We start from the raw sequence: 20,429 nt of genomic DNA on the forward strand, positions 1-20,429 counted from the left end.
ATTAATTCAATGTTTCAAATTGTTAAGTGAAACCATAACAAGTAAGTCTTTTGTTTCAATAAGTCGATTTTCGTCCTTTTTTAAAATCTGCTCATGTGATAAAATATTGCTAAATTTGAAAACTTTATAGTGAACGGATCATTGGCTGTATATAAAGATAGAATTGCTAGAAGGATAAAATATATAAGAAAACTAAACATAAGTTATTTGCACCTAATAAACTGCATATAATATCCTCTAAATTAAAAAAAATAAAATACGAGGTGGAATTATCTATACTATATTAAAAGCACGAAGGCCCTTAGCGAAATGTCGTTCGCCTTTTTTACCCTTTAAAAATAGAGATCACACTGGATAAAATAGTCATTTGTTTATTTTTCTAATATTAAAAAAATAGTCATTTAATTAATTCCCTAACATTTAGGAGTTTGTATAATAATTTTTTTCCTTATTTGAACTGTATTAACTATTCTTACATTTAGAACTTTAAAATTATTAATATTTTACCTTATATAAATTGTACACTTAAATTATTTATAATTTATAAATAATAAATAAAATAAATAAAGGAGAGAATAAGAACATTAAAGAAAGAGGAAATGAGTTTGGCTTTGGATAACATGGAGTGGTCCAATTTTTTAACCTTTATACGTTCTGATTTATACTAAACTCTTATATATTAGAATATTTAAAAATATATAGAAGTCTATTCCACTAATAATAGTATTCTATATTATAATTTTAGTTTTCAAAGCTTTTAAATTAGCAATTACAATTATTTGGAATATTGAGCCGAAATCAATAACAAACTCCAAAATTATCAATTATTCCAACAAGATAATTTATGAGATCTTTTAACTTTTCTAGATTATATTAAATTTAGCTGAATATAAGCGAATTTCTTGACTATAATTATGGCTTCTAAAAGGGCATTTCAATTGCAGGCCTTATTTATGATATAAAGTGATTCTTAAATTTTTTAGATTTACAAAGAATTTAATTTGCTTTTTTTTGGAACACGTCATGCATGAATGATTTTTCACCTAATTGTTTTACTATTTGAGAAAGAATTCTTATCGAATAAAAATATAGTTGCAATTAAATACCTAAAATTTGGTATGAGCTAGCTAATTAATATTATTTAAATACTAATCTCACTTAAATAATAATACTTTCAAATTAAATAAACACTTTCTATTCTAAGTTTCTAACTTAAGTCATTCTTTGAAATGCATTTTAAGTTGAATATTGAGTATTTCCGTGGACCAGTTTTATTTTTTATTAGTTATATACGACCAACATTCATTATTTTTAAGAACTTATATTTTTATTTTATAATTCAAAGATAAATTTTAAATAAATTTTTATTGAGTTAGGTACACGCGCAAAGCGCGTACACTAACACTAGTTATATAAAAAGTAGGATAAATGATAAAATATGATTACTTAATAATAAGGAAGGGCAAGATGAGAAAAAAGGTAACGGTGCGATCACACCAAATTTGTCATTCCATAAAGTGACACTTTTCATCGTTACGTAACGACAGATTTAACGATACAATATAATAAAATTTAAGTAACAATCAAAACAAATATTATATTTAAAATAACTATACGTACAACACAACACAACAGGTAACAACCATCCAAACAAGTAGTCGTAAGTCGTGAATAAAAAATACTATAGACTGAAGGGCGGAAGGTCTATCGACAATTTCTATTGTTTGTATATTCTTGTTAACTTAGACCCATTATTCTCTAAATAATACTACTTTGAAAAACAAAACATATACCATAAAAAAATCATATATATATAGAGAGAGAATTATTCATGCATATATAGGATATAATTATAACTTTTACAGTAATATTTATATAGTTGGTTTTGTTTATTTTTTTTAATTATATTTTACTTAAAATAAAAACATAACTAGATTTTGTCGATTTTTAAAATTAAAAATCAAACCCAAATTATAGATTTTTTGGATTTGATTTTGGTTCGGGCTTTTTTTTTTTTTTTTTTTTTTTTTTTGTGAACATCCCTACACTTGTTTTCACAAATATGGTTACCACTGAGTCATAGTTAATTACATATTTTTACATTAATCCATCACTCAGCAAGGATAAATTAGTATATTTTAATGCAAATACTCAGGTGCAAACAAGTATTTACCCCGGTAATATTGCAACATCTCTTCTGCTTCACCATTTTTTATGAATTGAATATTATGTTTTAGTACAATAACATCAAAGTCTAACCTAAAAGAAAGACATATTCTCTCCATTTTAATTTATGTGATATATGTTTGACTGAGTACGGAATTTAAGATGAGAAAATTTCACAAACCACTATTGTTTAGTGGTTATTAACTAGTTGTAGCTACCATTTACTATATTACTTCCTATAGCTATGTTTTCAGTTTTTTAGAGTGTATTCGAGAATACAGTAGCAAAAATCGGCGTGAAACAGGGGATTCCAGCTAGACAATTATTGTATTCGATTGTATTCACGATATATATTTGTGAATACAGTAACGTAAATAGCACAATTCATGGTCTATTCAGCTGTTTTTAAACGGAAAGTGAATCAATTAACATAATAGACTCCTAATATAACTCAATTAACTCAATTACATCACCCATAATCTGTATTTGACACGAATATGCTGAATATTTTTCTCACACGATAAATACAACAAAACAGAGCAATCGCCGAGTTTCTAATCCTTCCCTTTTTCTGTTGATATCGTTCCTGGGTGTTTCTGTTTTCAACCAATAAAATTCAAGATTCATACAATTATATACAGAAATCGGTATAATTCGATTTTACATATGGCAAGTTTAACCGTGCTACTGCGTCATTCTGGTAAGTGGGACAGTGAGAGCAACTATGTCGATTATTCGATTGAGGGGATACTGATAAAGGGGTATGTCTCGTACAATGATTTGGTTGCTTCAATTTCGAAACAATTCGACATAGATTTGCGCTCAAAGTCAATCAAAATCGAATACAAAATAGATAGAAATTGCACGCTAATGGAAATACATAACGACATGGGTTACATGGTGTATGTAGAGTTGAAAAAAGTGAACAGAGAATTCAGAATGTATCCTTTGTGCATAACAACAATTGACAAATAAGTTGTAGCTGGAGGTAGTTTAATTCAAGGCGACATTGTGCAAATTGATGAAGCAAATCAAAGGTGTAATTTTGATACAGATGATACACTTGCTATTGAGTATGTCAATTCAGGAGAATCAATTGAGGTGTTCGAATTGGATACGAATTTGATTATTTCAAAAACAAATCAAAGCGAGGTTATGGCTGGACAAGTATATAAGGATAAGGCTACATTGAAACAGGTGATGGAGCATTATGCAATATGTGAAAGATTTTAATTCCGGGTTGATAGGTCTAATGCTATCAGGTTTGAGCGTTCTTAGCTACAACTTGTTAAACATCATGTTATATTCAAATGTATGGTTATGTATATTGAATGTGAAATTGTATATTGTTTTCATGTCAGAATTTTTAAATTGTATTTAGATGTATTTAGATTTGTTTGGATGTATTTACATCACTTTCAAATATTAAACATATAATAATTATTAATGTGACTTTCAAATACATGTATTCATCTGTATTTTACTGATGAATATTTATTACAGTGACTTTCACTGGTTGTTCTTGGATGTATTTATACGTATTTAATTGTATATATATAATTACAGCCGTACTCACATGTATACTTGTGTATTTTGAGATTTTTTATATATTGTATTCATGGTAGAATTTTTAAATTGTATTTAGATGTATTCAGATATGTTTGGATGTATTTACATGACTTTCATTGGTGTACCTATGTATTTCGAACACATGTATTCATCTATATTTTATTGATAAAATAGATATTACAGTGGCTTTCGCTGTTTGTTTTTTGATGTATTTATACATATTTAAATGTATATATATAATTACAGTCTTATTCACATGTATATGTGTGTATTTTATAATAATGTGTGTATATATATATATATATATATATATATATATATATATATATATATATATATATATATATGTAACAATGTATTCGCATATATATTAGTGAATTGTTAATCATTTATACTCATCGTATATATTGAGGAAACATTATTTGCAGCTATACATTATTATGCATGTCAAATGATTGTGAATGGAGGTTTAAGGCTTCTAGCATTAACAAATCACAAATGTTCAAAGTGAGAGAGTTCAATGATAAGCATACATGTCCGTTGAAGAATAAGGTGTATGAGCAACGTCAAGCAAGTAGTAGTCTTATCGGTGGTATGATTAGGTCCAAGCTTACTAATCATAAGAGGAAATACACCCCAAAGGATATAATTGATGATGTGAAATCAGATTTGGGTGTAGATGTTAGTTACATGTTGGCGTGGCGGGCTAAAGAAAAGGCAATAAATTTCTTGAGAGGCGAACAGGCTGATTCATACAATAAATTACTAGGGTACTTATATACAATGGATATGACATATCCTGGTTCGCACATTAGAATGGTAAAATCGCCAAAATATGAGTTCATGTATGTGTATATATCTTTGTATGCCTTTATAAAAGGGTTCGATCATTGTATACCCATTGTGATTGTGGATGGAAGCCACCTAAAATCGTATTACACCGGGACATTCGTCTCGACCAACACGTTGGATGGTGCAGGTGAGTATGGAGATTGTAATAAAATTTGTTAATCTTACTGCCTATTAAAGATTGAAATACATATTTTTAATATGTATGCAATTGTTTTTACAGGTCATATACTGCCACCAGCATATGGTGTTATTGATTCAGAGAACGATGCTGCTTGGCCGTGGTTCTTTGAACAATTCAAGGAAGCATATGGTGAGAGGGAAAACATGTGCATCGTTTCAGATAAGAGTGAGAGTATCATCAAATCTGTATCGAGAGTGTATCCAGCGGTACCATATTTTGCTTGTATATGGCATCTATGGAACAACGTATATAAAAAATTCAAAAAGAGTCATTCAAAGTTGAGCGAGATATACTTCTCGATGGCAAAAGCATACACACATGCTGAATTTGACGGTCTAATGGAGAAGGTGGTGAAGGTAGATATTAGGGTGAAAGAATACTTGGAATTAGCTGGATACAAAAAGTGGGCTAGGTTGTATGCACCTGTTAATAGGGGATAGACCATGACGTCAAATATTACTAAGTCAATCAATGCCGCACTTGTGTCAGCAAGGGAATTGCTCGAAGAAGTTAGGAAGATGTTTGGACGTTGGAATTGCAGCAATCGGAAAGAAGCTTCACCGACATACACAACGCTTGGAAAAAAATACCAGGAGATGCTTACTTTGAATGAGGCAATGTCTACATGCATGACTGTAAGTTTTTTTTTAAGTCATTGTATCATATATTTAACCCTGGTACAAGGTGTATTTATTTCTGATACAATTTCTACTATTCGAAATACAGTCCATATGCTCATTGTATCGTTAGTTGAATTTAATGGTTTTGTTTCTAACCATATGCATTTCATAAGCAGATAGTTACTGTATATCACTATATTCATCAGTTAAGATGTCATCATCTTTAATATTCTGCCAGCCTACATATAAAATATATTCCACTGTATTCAATGTATTTCATTGTATACAACTGTATGTCTTTGTATTTTATATATACATATATGTTTGTATTAAATACATATTTGTTTGAAATAAATATATATGATGATTCTGAAAGATAAATAAAAGTTTATTGTTGTATATTTAAATTATATTTTAATTGTATATATCTATACTGTAATTAATACGTCTATTCTTTGATATATATATATGATTTTTTTAAAAAATGTTCAAAACTTCTAGGCCTATGTTTAAATGTAGGTGGTACCATCGATTGAATACTTGCATATGGTGAACGATGAAGGAAGGCATTACACCGTGTGCCTCTTAGAGAGAAAATACAGTTGTGGGCGGTTCCAAGTTGATGAATTACCATGCCCACACGCTTGAGCTGTCTTGAAGAGCAAGTTTCTAATGCCAGAAGATTATTGCTCTGACTATTACAAACCAAAGTCTGTTGTAATGACATACGAGGTGCCCGTGTATCCGCTACCGGATCGAAATGAATGGAATATACCAGCACATATATCACAGGAAGTTGTCTTACCACCCAAATGGAAAAGACCTCCTGAAAGGCCAAAGAAGAAGCGCGATAAGCCGCTCAGTGAATTGTTGCAGAAGAAAAATCAACATTCATGTAGCATATGTGGGCAGAGAGGACATAATAAGCGTACTTGTAGAAATGCTCCATGTAGGACTTAGTTCACATTCTGACTTGTATTAGTGCTATAACGATGTGTCATAGATTTCGGTGACATTTTGAAATAATACATATTGATTAGTTGGTGTATTTGGATTTTTGCGTGATTACATTCTGGATATAGTTAGTTGGTGTATTGGATTATTGCGTGAATACATTCTGCTGAATATAATTTAGTAAACTGTTGAATACATATTGCATTTATATTTTAAATAAATATGAATACATACATGTGCAGTTAAATCTGAATACATAATTACAATATGCTGAATACATATCAATACAAAATGACTTACACAAACAATACAATCTGGAAATATTTGAATACTTATGAATCAAAATGTAGTACACATACAGCATAATATAAATATATTCGAATACATCTGAATACAAAGTGTACATCACATACAGTACAATCTCTTGAATATATATCAATACATAATGCATATACAACATGATATATTACTTTATATATGTAACGACTCGGCCGGTCGTTCTGAGTATTACAACCCCGCTTCCCCCTTTACTGCTCAAATTGTACTTTACAGTTGTTGTGTGAATTGCCGGGATAATTGGTTCGGGCCCGGTGAGGTTTTGGAATGAATTGGAACACTTAGTTCCAAGGTTTAAAGCTTAAGTTAAAATAGTGACCGATTATCGACTTATGTGTAAATGACCTCAGAATTTAATTCTGATGATTTCAATAGCTCCGTATGGTGATTTTGGATTTAGGAGCGTGTCCGGAAAATTATTTGGAGGTCCGTAGTGGAATTTGGCTTGAGTTCCCGAAAGTTAAATTTTTGGGAAGTTTGACCGGGGGGTTGTCTTTTTGATATGGAGGTTGGAATCCAGTTCTGAAATTTTTCATAGCTCAGTTATGTCGTTTATTACTTGTGTGCAAAATTTGAGGTTAATCGAACGTGAATTGATAGGTTCCGGAGTCGTTTGCAGAAACTAGAAATTTCAAAGTTTATTAGGCTTGAATTGGGGTGTAATTCATGGTTTTAATGTTGTTTGAGGTGATTTGAGGGTTCCACTAAGTCCGTATAATATTTTAGGACTTGTTGGTATATTTGGTTGAGCTCCCGAAGGGCTCGGGTGAGTTTTGGATGGTTAACAGATCATTTTTGGCCTTGGTGAGATTACTGATGTCTGTTGCTGCATTTTTCGTATTTTCTCTTTCGCGTTCGTGAGTGGGCCCTCGTGTTCGCGAAGAGGAATTTGTGGCAGGCAAGATTTAATCTTCGTGTTCGCGAGTAGCTCCCGCGTTCGCAAAGAAAAGCTGGGTTGTGCATCGCGTTCGCGTATGGGGTATCGCGTTCGCGAAGGGAAACATAGTGGGCATGGACTTTTGCCTTCGCGTTCGCGAAGAAGGGCTCCGTAAAGCATCGCGTTCGCGAACAGTGTCTCGCATTCGCGAAGAGCAAATGTTGGAAAGCACATTTTGTGCTTCGCGAACGCGAGGGACCTGTCGCGTTCGCGAAGAAGAGAGGTCTGGACAGAAAGTTTAAGTTCAGAAAATGGGACTTTTTCATTTTTAACGATTTGGAGCTCGGATTGAGGCAATTTTTGGGAGATTTTCAGAGAAAACAATGGGGTAAGTGTTCTTAACTCAATATTGGTTAAATTACCCGAATTCATGGTTGTTTTTATCATTTAATTGGTGAAATAAGTTGGAAAAGTTTGAAAACTCTCTTAGTTTAAATTGAGGATTTGAAGGCCGAGTTGTGATCAGATTTGAGTAATTTTGGTATGGTTGGACTAGTGGTTGAATGGGGGTTCGGATTTGGTGAGTTTATCATATTCCGAGACGTGGGCCCCATATGTGATTTTTGGGGCGTAATTTCGGATTTTGTGAAAATATTAGTATTTTGATATGGAATTAATTCCTATAAATTTTGTGGGCTGAATCAAATTAATTGTGGTAGATTCGAGCCGTTCGGGAGTTAATACACGCATAATGGGATTTCTAGAGCATTGTTTAGCTTTCTCGACATTGAATTCGGCTTGTTCGAGGTAAGTAACTCTTCTAATCTTGGAGTTGAGGGTATGAACCCTGAATATATGTATTTTGTGAATTATTGGGAGGTGACGCACATGCTAGGTGACGGGCGTGCACTATAGAAATTATGACATAATTATTTATGTGGAATTTTATAGTTAAATAATCTTGGCATTTTCCATGCAGTTTTATGTGTTAAAGAAATTGAGCTGAAAAGCATATTAAAAATCATGTTGAGGCTATGTTCCAGTATTATTGGGACCCACATAGGTCATATTGCTGTGAATTATTGTGTTAAATTGAAAATTCATACTCAATCATATTCATTTCATTGCATATCATAACTCAGTTTTATGACTCTATTTTGATGCATATAAATGTTTTGGGCCGAATGCCCTGTTTTACTGAGATGCCCGAGTGGATTGAGAGGTTTATGACTGAGTGAGGCCGAGGGCCTGATTTATGTTGCATATTTATGGGATCGGGCTGCACGCCGCAACATGTTTGATATCGGCTGAGGGCCTGATTTGTGAGGATGAGTGTGGATCGGGGCTGCCCACCTGCAGCATATTTATGACTGAGTGAGGCCGAGGGCCTGATTTGTGAGGATGAGTGTGGATCGGGGCTTCCCGCCTGCAGCATATTTATGACTGAGCGAGGCCGAGGGCCTGATTTGTGAGGATGAATGTGGATCGGGGCTGCCCGCCTGCATCATACTTTATTATTATAGCACATGAGTTGTCCGTGCAGCACGTGAGTTATTCATGCAGATTATAGCGCTTGGGCTGTAGGATCCCCTCCGGAGTCTGTACACACCCCCAGTGAGCATAGGTACCTACTGAGTGCGAGTGCCGAGTGCCGAGTGCTGAGTGACTGGGAGGCATGAGTGATTGTGAGGTATGCCCGAGTGGCAAGAGTGATTGTGAGGTATGCCCGTGTGGCACGAGTGACTGCGAGGTTTTGCCTGAGGGGTTGTATATGAGTGATGTTCTTCCCGAAGGACTGTTTATGATCTTCTCATTGAGTTGCATTGCATTGGCATGCACACATGACATACATGCATAAAGATGTATTTCCTCGTGCTGTACTGCATCACATCATTCATGATTTTTCACACATTGTTAACAGATGGGCATATTGATGCATTTGTTTTTACACGGGTTGTCCGGAAGGAAAATAAAACATCTTATTTATTATTGACAAGAATTTGGGAGAAATTTATTGTTTTCAAACTATTCATATTTTTGGCAACTCCAGCAAACGATTTGGTTTTTTTTCACAAATGTATTTGAAAGAAAGAACTACTATTTTTGAAATCATGATTTGGCTGGGTATTTTATCCCTGAGTTACTTCTCGCATTATTTGCTTTATGTTGTAATATATTATTATGGACTATTGGTTTTGGACCCGACCTTGGTGGAAGCTCGTCACTACTTTCAACCTGCGACTAGGTTTGTTACTTACTCAGTACATGGGGTCAGTTGTACTGATACTACACTTCTGCACATTGCGTGCAGATGTTGGCTGATGTTGTTGCTGTGCTCAATGGTTGCGGGACTTGAAGATGTACCTACGTTCCTGTTATAGCTGCCTCTTGTTCAGGGTAGCCTTTGATTTATGAAAGCTCTGTTTATGTATTATTCAAATAGACTATGTATTATTTCATTTCCGCTTTGTATATTCTATTCTTAGAAGCTCATGATTTGTACTACCAGTTCTTGGGGAATGTATAAAGTTAAGATAATTATTTACTTAAATTTCTTTAATAATTGTTATTGGAATTGGATAGTTGAAAGTTGGCTTACCTAGCGGGTTGGGTTAGGTGCCATCACGACTAGTTGGATTTTGGGTCGTGACAAGGTGGTATCAGAGCTCTAGGTTCATAGGTTCTACAAGTCATGAGCAAGTGTCCAGTAGAGTCTTACGGATCGGTATGATGACGTCCACACTTATCTTCGAGAGGCTACAGGGCATTTAGGATATATACTTCCCATTTTTCTTTCCTTATCGTGCGAGATTGATTCAGCTTGAGATAGAAACTCTTTGAATTCCTTCCACACATTCGTATGCGCACATAAGCGCTCAGTATCAGCTTTGCATTGCCGGATTGTGATTCTATGAATGAGGTTCGAAGTGAGTATTCTGTATTTTGGTGATGGGCCAGTCTTGAGGACTTGAGGCTAGGTTTAGACCGCAGCTTAGGCTCGATAGCTTCAGTTGTAACTTGTACATTTAGATTCATATGTCCGGTAATGACCCTACATTGGAATTTGTGGCTCGATGAGCGGTGGAATGGCGGTATGATGGGTATGATGTGACCGCGGGATGTGTTAAGATGATTTGAATGTGACGAGAAGTGTTTCCTTGAAATGTAAAGAAATGGCCATTGGGTGCTTGATTTTCGTTTTAATGTGACGTACAGTCTCGAGTATGAATGTTTTGAAGGATCTTTTATATTGTTAAATTTTGGAGTAAATTAAATTCTCATGTCTGGGTAATGAGTTTGGACGCAGATTGACTAAGTGATTGCATAGTAATTGTGACTGCGAAAAGATATAACAAGATACCAGATTGAGGCTAAGCAGGTGGATTATCCCCTGTGGAGTAATCTATGTAGGAGTATTTCTTATGATGTGAGTGGAGAGTTTCTTTTCTGCCTACGGGGTGTATGGGTGGAGATTTGAATCTGAATCTGGTTGAGAAAGTTGACTTGTGTGTTGAGAGAATGAATACGAGCTTAGCGGATGATTGAGGTATTTTTATGGTTGGCGTTGTATGAACTTGGGAAGAAGTTTCTTTGGACTGACTGTGGCATTATGTCAATAAGAGAGTATTAGTATTGTGAGTTATGGAATGTTTTAATCTATGGCTTTGAGCCAAATGGGGGAGTCTGCTATTGACAATTTGATTTCATGGTTAGGTGTTAAATTTTAATTTTGGTATGAGGCATACTTGTGGGTTAGCTATGACTTGCAGAAGTTGAGATCGAGGATGACTCGAATAAGGAAATTTCTGGTTAAGGATTATATTTCACGTATGATTAAATGAAATTCACGGGATGAGTGAGTTGTTATTGGTGAATGATGTAGTGCGCACGGAGTATGAATTTGATATGTGGTGTTAAAGTAAATTTACTTTTTTGAGTGTTGTGGTGCTAATGGGGCACGTGTCTTTTGGCCCATTTGGGCGGTGCAATTAGATTTGAGCAAAGTGGGTGACTCTCGAGAAGATTCCAGTGGGTTGAGAATTATATATAGCAATTGAGAATGTTTCCGGACTTGTGTATGTATTCTACATTTTTGTGTTAGGAAGGTAAGAAGAACAATTTCAAATTCACATAATGTATTCTCAGAGTGAGTGTTGTAGTTGTGGTATTTTTGAAGGTGCTTAAGAAGAATACAGTTGCTTATGGGCCGTAGGGCGTTGTGGTTCTATGCTAATATTTGTGGGGTAAGTTATGGTTAAAGATCATGGTATTTTAGCAAGAAGAAGTATCAATCTGAAGACAAATTTGGAAGGGACTTGGAGAAATAGGACAGCTTGGTAGTAGGTTGGATCAGTATGGTAATGGATATGATCGGTTCTTTGAGTGCTTATGATGTGAGGGTTTTCTACAGGTGCTTTGTGGCAATACACCTGGACTTGGCGACCTGCGTGGCTTGGTCGAGTTAGAGGAATTTAGTTTTAAGGGCTTGATTATGTGCAAATGGATTCCAAAGTATTCTTGATGGTTTCTACCAATGTGGAGAACGTGTTATGTATTGTGATTTCCTCCTAGAAAGAAGCAAGAGAAAGGTTTCTAACTAAAATGGTATGTAAATTATTGGTGACTCAAAGTTGATAATAAGATTCTTGTGCTTTTCACATGATGGCAATATAGATGTTACGTGTTGTACAAAAGCTAGATTTTCATGTACAAGGTGGCAGTACAGTCTTGAAGAGAAGGTAACGAATGTTGGACAACATGGACGGTTTCAAATAACTAGATAAATACTATTACTACTTGGTGTTATATGAGAAAGGGGCGGACTTTAGAAGGCGCATTGTATTTTTTTTTACTTACGAAGGTATAAATTGGTATTGCGGTACTCACATGGTTGATAGACTGCTGATATTCAAATTTTATCAATTGGCACGGAAGAACTTTTAAAGTATTTCTCGTGGGATGATCGTGTATGAGAGAGTTATTAGGCATTCGGGCGGTGGAGATGGAATCAAATATGGTGATTCGCGTGTTCTATGGATTTGGAGATTGGGAGTTCTCAGGAGCGGATTGTTTCAAGGTTGTGGACAGTGAAGTTGTGGCTGGAGCTAGCCATATGATGGAATGTGTTATGATTCAGTTATTATGGATTTTCGGAAGAAGTTTTATCTATTCGTGGGTAACCCGAGTTGATTTGGGGGTCCATAGGTAGGCCCAATTAAGATGTGTATTCTACACCGAGCCGGAATGGTTGGCTCCATATTGCTATTATTGAGGCATATGTCATTTGGTTGATGTTGAACTTATTCGTGTTCTCAAATGATCTGTGAGTTATTCCTTTATGCTATGAGGAGTTGTGATTCATCAGTTATGTGCACAGATGGTGCGGTTCTATTTGAGCTTTATAGCGGAATTTGAGTGTGATGAGTAATTGGGTATTGCATGATCGATAGCGTAATGGTTATGTCCTTTCAGGTTTTTGTGTGGTATTTTTGTCATTTGCCTCTCCGTCGTTATTAAATTAGAGCAGGGTGGCTCGGAGTATATAATATGAACCTCGTGTTAGAATTGGGTGATGGTTCTACGGTGTATGATGAATTTTCAGCGCTTCGTTGTGGAAGTACTTGTTAATCTGGCGGGGCAGTTCTCTCATTTGAGTCATTTTCCATGACTGGGTACATTTGAATTATTGCGTATTAGTGCAATATGGCATGAGTTGTGGCTCCGATTTATATTGGTACGGTATGTCTGTGGAGTAGTTATGTTTAGTAATATAAGATCATTGGACCTGGAATGGGTACTATCAGGTTTAATTTCGGAATATTCAGGAGTATAATATTGAAAGTCGGCTCAGAAAGTGATTATGGTTCCGGTTGGGGCAAGAGACCTCCATGACTTGTTGGTCTGATAAAGGGTTACGAGATTCTGCATGTTTCTTTTATTATCAACAGTGTACGAAGGTTTTGGGATGAGGTTTGGTTCGATATGGGTTTAATACTAGCATGCAGTTGGTTTTGGAGTAGTCACTGCGAACAGGAATGGTGCTACGAGCATGCGAGTTGTGTAATATGCTGGGTGATTATATCCGTGGTTATAGTTATAGCTCGATGCAGCTTATTCAGACTTATACAGTGTGTAAATGTAAGATTCGTGTCTTGAAAGAAATTTTAAAGGTTGGAAATTAAACTCCAAGGTTTATGGGCTAAGGTTAAATTAATGATTTTCAGTTGCATTGTGTAGTCAAGCCTATATGGGATAGGGTGACGTGGGTTCACCCCCGGGTACGTGTGTGGTAAGATGGAACAGTGATTTGATGGCTTGGAAACAACTCTTAGCATGTTCGAGGATGAACGTATGTTTAAGTGGGGGAGAATGTAATGACCCGACCGATCATTTTGAGTATTACAACCCCGCTTCCCCCTTTACTGCTCAAATTGTACTTTACAGTTGTTGTGTGAATTGCCGGGATAATTGGTTCGGGTCCGGTGAGGTTTTGGAATGAATTGGAACACTTAGTTCCAAGATTTAAAGCTTAAGTTAAAATAGTGACCGGATGCCGACTTATGTGTAAATGACCTCGGAATTTAATTTTGATGATTCCAATAGCTCCGTATGGTGATTTTGGACTGAGGAGCGTGTCCGGAAAATTATTTGGAGGTCCGTAGTGGAATTTGGCTTGAGTTACCGAAAGTTGAATTTTTGGGAAGTTTGACCGAGGGGTTGACTTTTTGATATCGAGGTCGGAATCCAGTTCTGAAAATTTTCATAGCTCCTTTATGTCGTTTATGACTTGTGTGAAAAATTTGAGGTCAATCGAACGTGAATTGATAGGTTCCGGAGTCGTTTGCAGAAACTAGAAATTTCAAAGTTTATTAGGCTTGAATTGGGGTGTAATTCATGGTTTTAGTATTGTTTGAGGTGATTTGAGGGTTCCACTAAGTCCGTATGATGTTTTAGGACTTGTTGGTATATTTGGTTGAGCTCCCGAAGGGCTCGGGTGAGTTTTGGATGGTTAACGGATCATTTTTGGCCTTGGTGAGATTGCTGATGTCTGTTGCTGCATTTTTCGTATTTTCTCTTTCGCGTTCGCGGTGGGCCCTCGCGTTCGCGAAGAGGAATTTGTGGCAGGCAAGATTTAATCTTTGCATTTGCGAGTAGCTCTCGCGTTCGCGAATAGAAGCTGGGTTGTGCATCGCGTTCGCGTATGGGGTATCGCGTTCGCGAAGGGAAACATAGTGGGCATGGACTTTTGCCTTCGCGTTCGCGAAGAAGGGCTCCGTAAAGCATCGCGTTCGTGAACAGTGTCTCGCGTTCGCGAAGAGCAAATGTTGGGAAGCACATTTTGTGCTTCGCGAACGCGAGGGACCTATCGCGTTCGCAAAGAAGAGAGGTCTGGACAGAAAGTTTAAGTTCAGAAAATAGGACTTTTCCATTTTTAACGATTTGGAGCTCGGATTGAGGCGATTTTTGGGAGATTTTCAGAGAAAACAATGGGGTAAGTTTTCTTAACTCAATATTGGTTAAATCACCCGAATCCATGGTTGTTTTTATCATTTAATTGGTGAAATAAGTTGGAAAAGTTTGAAAACTCTCTTAGTTTAAATTGAAGATTTGAAGGCCGAGTTGTAGTCGGATTTGAGTAATTTTGGTATGGTTGGACTAGTGGTTGAATGAGGGTTCGGATTTTGTGAGTTTTATCGGATTCCGAGACGTGGGCCCCACGGGTGATTTTTGGGGCGTAATTTCGGATTTTGTGAAAATATTAGTATTTTGATATGAAATTAATTCCTATAAATTTTGTGGGCTGAATCAAATTAATTGTGGTAGATTCGAGCCGTTCGTGAGTTGATACACGCATAATGGGATTTCTGGAGTATTGTTTAGCTTGCTCGACATTGAATTCAGCTTGTTCGAGGTAAGTAACTCTTCTAATCTTGGAGTTGAGGGTATGAACCCTGAATATATGTATTTTGTGAATTGTTGAGAGGTAACGCACATGCTAGGTGACGGGCGTGTGGGCGTGCACTATAGATATTGTGACATAATTATTTTTGTGGAATTTTATAGTTAAATAATCTTGGCATTTTCCATGCGGTTTTATGTGTTAAAGAAATTGAGCTGAAAAGCATATTAAAAATTATTTTAAGGCTATGTGCCAGTATTATTTGGACCCACAGATAGGGGTGTTCAAAATCGAACCGAAACCGAAAACCGAACCGAAACCGAAGCTTAATCGCTTATTGGTATCGGGTTAACAGTTTAACGGACGGGGAACAGATTGAATTTTTTTTATTAACGGCTTATCGGTTTGGGGGCGGATTATTCAATTTTCTTAACGGATAATCCGTTAACCCATTAAGAATATATATATATATATATAAAATTTATTTTTATCCATATATATATATATTAAATATCAAAAACCCTTCTACTTTTTTCAGTACTCTATCTCTAAGTTCTAACGCCTAATTCCTAAATAATCAGAACCCTAATGCCTAAACTTCAACAAGCAGCCACCAGCAGAATTATGGTTTTCTTTATTCAACCATAATTCAACCAGCTTCAGTAGAAATTCAACCAGTACTCCAGCAGCCACCCGTAATACTCTATCTCGTCGACTTCCAGGCTTCCAGCACTCTATCTTAGTGCCCTAGTATGAAGAGTAAGCTCATATTTTTGCTTTTTAAAATTGTAAATATGGCTCCAGCACAGCCTTTGTGTTAATTATTAATATATTGTTACCTTTCTAAGAGAAATGAACAAGAAACAAATGGAAGAACCGCACATTTATTGTAATTTTGCTTTGTTTGTGCTATGAATAAATTAATAAAAGCTTAGATGCCATCATATTTAATGAGCTAAACTACTGAAATTATTCCTTTGCATCTAAACCCAGGCAATCACATAGTTATCTCAATGAAATTTGATATCCTTGTATGATCCATGTTATAGCTAGCAAGAGTTACAGTGGCATATCCATTAGAACTACTTTTTCCTTAATTACATCATATCATATAGTCTGCTTTGGGATGTAATGTAAACTACAACGTGTTCTGCTTTTTTCACTCTACACCACATCACACACTACATCATTCTTATGTAGGCGTTAACAGACATGTATGTCTCGACTCAATGTGTAATTTCTTATTCTGAATTTGTATGCTAGGAGTTCAACAAACAATTAACGCACGCAATATAGATTGAATTAGGCCGATAAACCGCCCGATAAGAGCTAAACCGATACCAATCCGCCCGATATCTTATCGGGTGGCTAGCGGATTAATATATTTAAAAACCAATAACCGTTAAGCCAAACCATTAAGAGTAATTAACCGCCCAATCCGCCCGATAAGCAGCCCTACCCACAGAGGTCATATTGCTGTGAATTATTGTGTTAAATTAAAAATTTATACTCAGTCATATTCATTTCATTGCATATCATAACTCAGTTTTATGACTCTATTTTGATGCATATAAATATTGTGGGCCGAATGCCCCGTTTTACTGAGATGCCCGAGTGACTTGAGAGGTTTATGACTGAGTGAGGCCGAGGGCCTGATTTATGTTGCATATTTATGGGATCGGGCTGCACGCCGCAGCATGTTTGATATTGGCTGAGGGCCTGATTTGTGAGGATGAGTGTGGATCGGGGCTGCCCGCCTGCAGCATATTTATGACTGAGTGAGGACGAGGGCCTGATTTGTGAGGATGAGTGTGGATCGGGGCTGCCCGCCTGCAACATATTTATGACTGAGAGAGGACGAGGGCCTGATTTGTGAGGATGAGTGTGGATCGGGGCTGCCCGCCTACAGCATACTTTATTATTATTGCACGTGAGTTGTCTGTGCAGCACGTGAGTTGTTCGTGCAGATTATAGCGCTTGGGCTGTAGGAGCCCCTCCGGAGTCTGTACACGCCCCCAGTGAGTGCAGGTACCTACTGAGTGCGAGTGCCGAGTGCTGAGTGACTGGGAGGCACGAGTGATTGTGAGGTATGCCCGAGTGGCAAGAGTGATTGTGAAGTATGCCCGAGTGGCAAGAGTGATTGTGAGGTATGCCCGAGTGGCACGAGTGACTGTGAGGTTTTGTCCCAGGGGCTGTATATGAGTGATGTTCTGTCCGAGAGGTTTTTTATGATCTTATCATTGAGTTGCATTGCATTGACATGCACACATGACATACATGCATAGAGATGTATTTCCTCGTGCTGTACTCCATCACATCATTCATGATTTTTCACACATTGTTGACAGATGGGCATAGTGATGTATTTGTTTTTACACGGGTTGTACGGAAGGAAAATGAAACATCTTATTTATTATTGACAAGATTTTGGGAGAAATTTATTATTTTCAAACTATTCATATTTTTGGCAACTCCAGCAAACGATTTGGTTTTTTTCCACTGATGTATTTGAAAGAAAGAACTACTATTTTTGAAATCATTATTTGGCTGGGTATTTTATCCCTGAGTTACTTCTCGCATTATTTGCTTTATGTTGTAATGGATTATTGTGGACTATTGGTTTTGGATCCGACCTTGGTGGAAGCTCGTCACTACTTTCAACCTACGTCTAGGTTTGTTACTTACTCAGTACATGGGGTCAGTTGAACTGATACTATACTTCTGCACATTGCGTGCAGATGTTGGCTGCTGTTGTTGCTATGCTCAATGGTTGCGGGACTTGAAGATGTACCTGCATTCCTGTTGTAGCTGCCTTTTGTTCAGGGTAGCCTTAGATTTATAAAAGCTCTGTTTATGTATTATTCAAATAGACTATGTATTATTTCATTTCCGCTTTGTATATTCTATTCTTAGAAGCTCATAATTTGTACTTCCAGTTATTGGGGAATGTATAAGGTTAAGATAATTATTTACTTAAATTTCTTTAATAATTGTTATTGGAATTGGATAGTTGAAAGTTGGCTTACCTAGCGGGTTGGGTTAGGTGCCATCACGACTAGTTGGATTTTGGGTCGTGACAATATATAAATACATATATACATAACTATACAATCTGCTAAAGGACCATTTTTAGTAAACTGATGAATGTATATTGTATATATACATCTGTTGAATACATACGAATACAACCTGTTGAATACATATGAATACTGCTGCACAAAACATTGAAACATCGACTGAATACTTGAAATTATCATATATAAACACTGTGGATACAGTGAATAAAATGAAAACATGATTTTTTCTTAACTTAACACCATCTTTACCAAAACAATATTCAAAAAAATAGTATTCACATAAAACTACCTTCCAAAACTACATTCACCTAAAACTACTCTAACACTATCTTTACCGATGTATTCGAATCCGTGATTTGCCTAACAATCTTTGAGGGTGCTTCGTTCTCGCTTATGGAATCAACGTCTATCTTCTGCATAGCATAGTCCCAAAGGAGTGCACCATATCTTTGACGGAGTAAATTGGCATCAAATGTTGTTTGTGAAACCAAACCAAAAGTGCTCAGAAACTCTGCGTATGCCGCGACATGCAACCCACAATCCCTGAAAATGTAGATTGAAATAATTAAAAATAATTCATATTATTAGATTTATAAATGATACAAGCAAGAGGATTGAATACATACATGCTCCCAGATTTTTGTTGAGGTAGATTTGAAATGAAAACAACATCAAAGGGATCAGTTTGTGCCTTGTCACTGTATGCTGAGTCATGAGACCAATCTATGCCTTGCTTATCTTTGTAAAAATCACTGATCGATAGATACAGAGGTACAAGCTTAGCAAGCTTATATACCTCAGAAGCCAGATAGGCATCATGACCTGCTGATCTGTATGAGTCATACACTTTGATACATCTCTCCTTGAATGAGACAACTGCCAATATCCAATGAAGTTTGTCCTTCAAGTTGAGTGGTATCAAGACATTGTCAACAGTATGCCACAGTACATTAGTTAGCAATCTGTAGCCCTTTATGTACTCACATACCACATCCTCTTCTTTGGCTACATTTGCATTACTATATGTATCAGCATACCTGTCGACGATTTTAACGATTCTTGTCTTGAATATACAATCAATAGTTGTATACTTGAAGTTGGTTGTTTTGTTGTACTTGCCCTTCTTTCTCAAGTAGTAAAATATGACATCAATATGCTATATATAAAATTGAATACATAGCGTCAGTACATTGAATGAAATCAAGGAAAACAAATTGAATATAGAAACTGAATATAGAAGTATCCACATACAACAAGCAAAAGTTATTGTAATGAGTACAAAACAGTGAAGGCACCTTTGAAATACTTATGAATACATCTACATACAATATGCAAAGGTCACTGCAATAAGTACAAATACAGTGAATGAACTTTTGAATACATCTAAACACATCTAAATACAATATGCAAAATACACTAGAATAAATAAGCACAAATCAGTGAAGCCAAATTTTGTATACATATAAATACATCTACATACACACATGCAAAAGTCATTGTAATAAGTACAAATCAGTGGTGGAATTTTTGAATACTTATGAATACATCTAAATACGTTATGCAAAATTCAGTGTAATAAGTATAAATATAGTGGAGGCAATTTTGAATACTTATGAATACATCAACATACATATAAATCAAATCAACAAATAAGAAGAGGAAGCTATGTATCCACTATTGCACACATATGAATACAACATATAAATACAATAACATACAATAATAGAAACCCATTGGAGAAGGTAATACTCAATGTATGAGGACTCAAATACATATTGATACATCAACAATTATCTTTTCGTCCTGTGTATCCGAGCTATTTCTTGCATCGACCTCTTTTCCCTTGACACCTGAAGCATCATCCATAGGTTTTTTTTTTCTCTTTTACGCAACAGGA

The 20,429-nt window shown here is 35.9% G+C and overlaps 2 protein-coding genes across 2 annotated transcripts; one reads left to right on the forward strand and one right to left on the reverse strand.

Moving 5' to 3' along the window:
- The first annotated feature begins 4,179 nt into the window (after positions 1-4,179).
- On the forward strand, positions 4,180-5,208 carry LOC104088816 (uncharacterized). Its single transcript, XM_009593557.1, has 2 exons — positions 4,180-4,714; positions 4,808-5,208. Exons 1-2 carry the CDS (start codon positions 4,180-4,182, stop codon positions 5,206-5,208), a joined length of 936 nt encoding a protein of 311 aa, XP_009591852.1.
- Positions 5,209-18,818: 13,610 nt separating this feature from the next.
- On the reverse strand, positions 18,819-20,398 carry LOC104097077 (uncharacterized). The gene is made up of 3 exons (XM_070182973.1): positions 20,315-20,398; positions 19,159-19,688; positions 18,819-19,075 (listed from the first exon to the last, which is right to left on the reverse strand). Exons 1-3 carry the CDS (start codon positions 20,396-20,398, stop codon positions 18,847-18,849), a joined length of 843 nt encoding a protein of 280 aa, XP_070039074.1. The 3' UTR covers positions 18,819-18,846.
- Between the last annotated feature and the right edge of the window lie 31 nt (positions 20,399-20,429).

The sequence above is a fragment of the Nicotiana tomentosiformis genome, chromosome 8, assembly GCF_000390325.3.
Source record: "Nicotiana tomentosiformis chromosome 8, ASM39032v3, whole genome shotgun sequence".
Classification (NCBI taxonomy): Eukaryota; Viridiplantae; Streptophyta; class Magnoliopsida; order Solanales; family Solanaceae; genus Nicotiana; species Nicotiana tomentosiformis.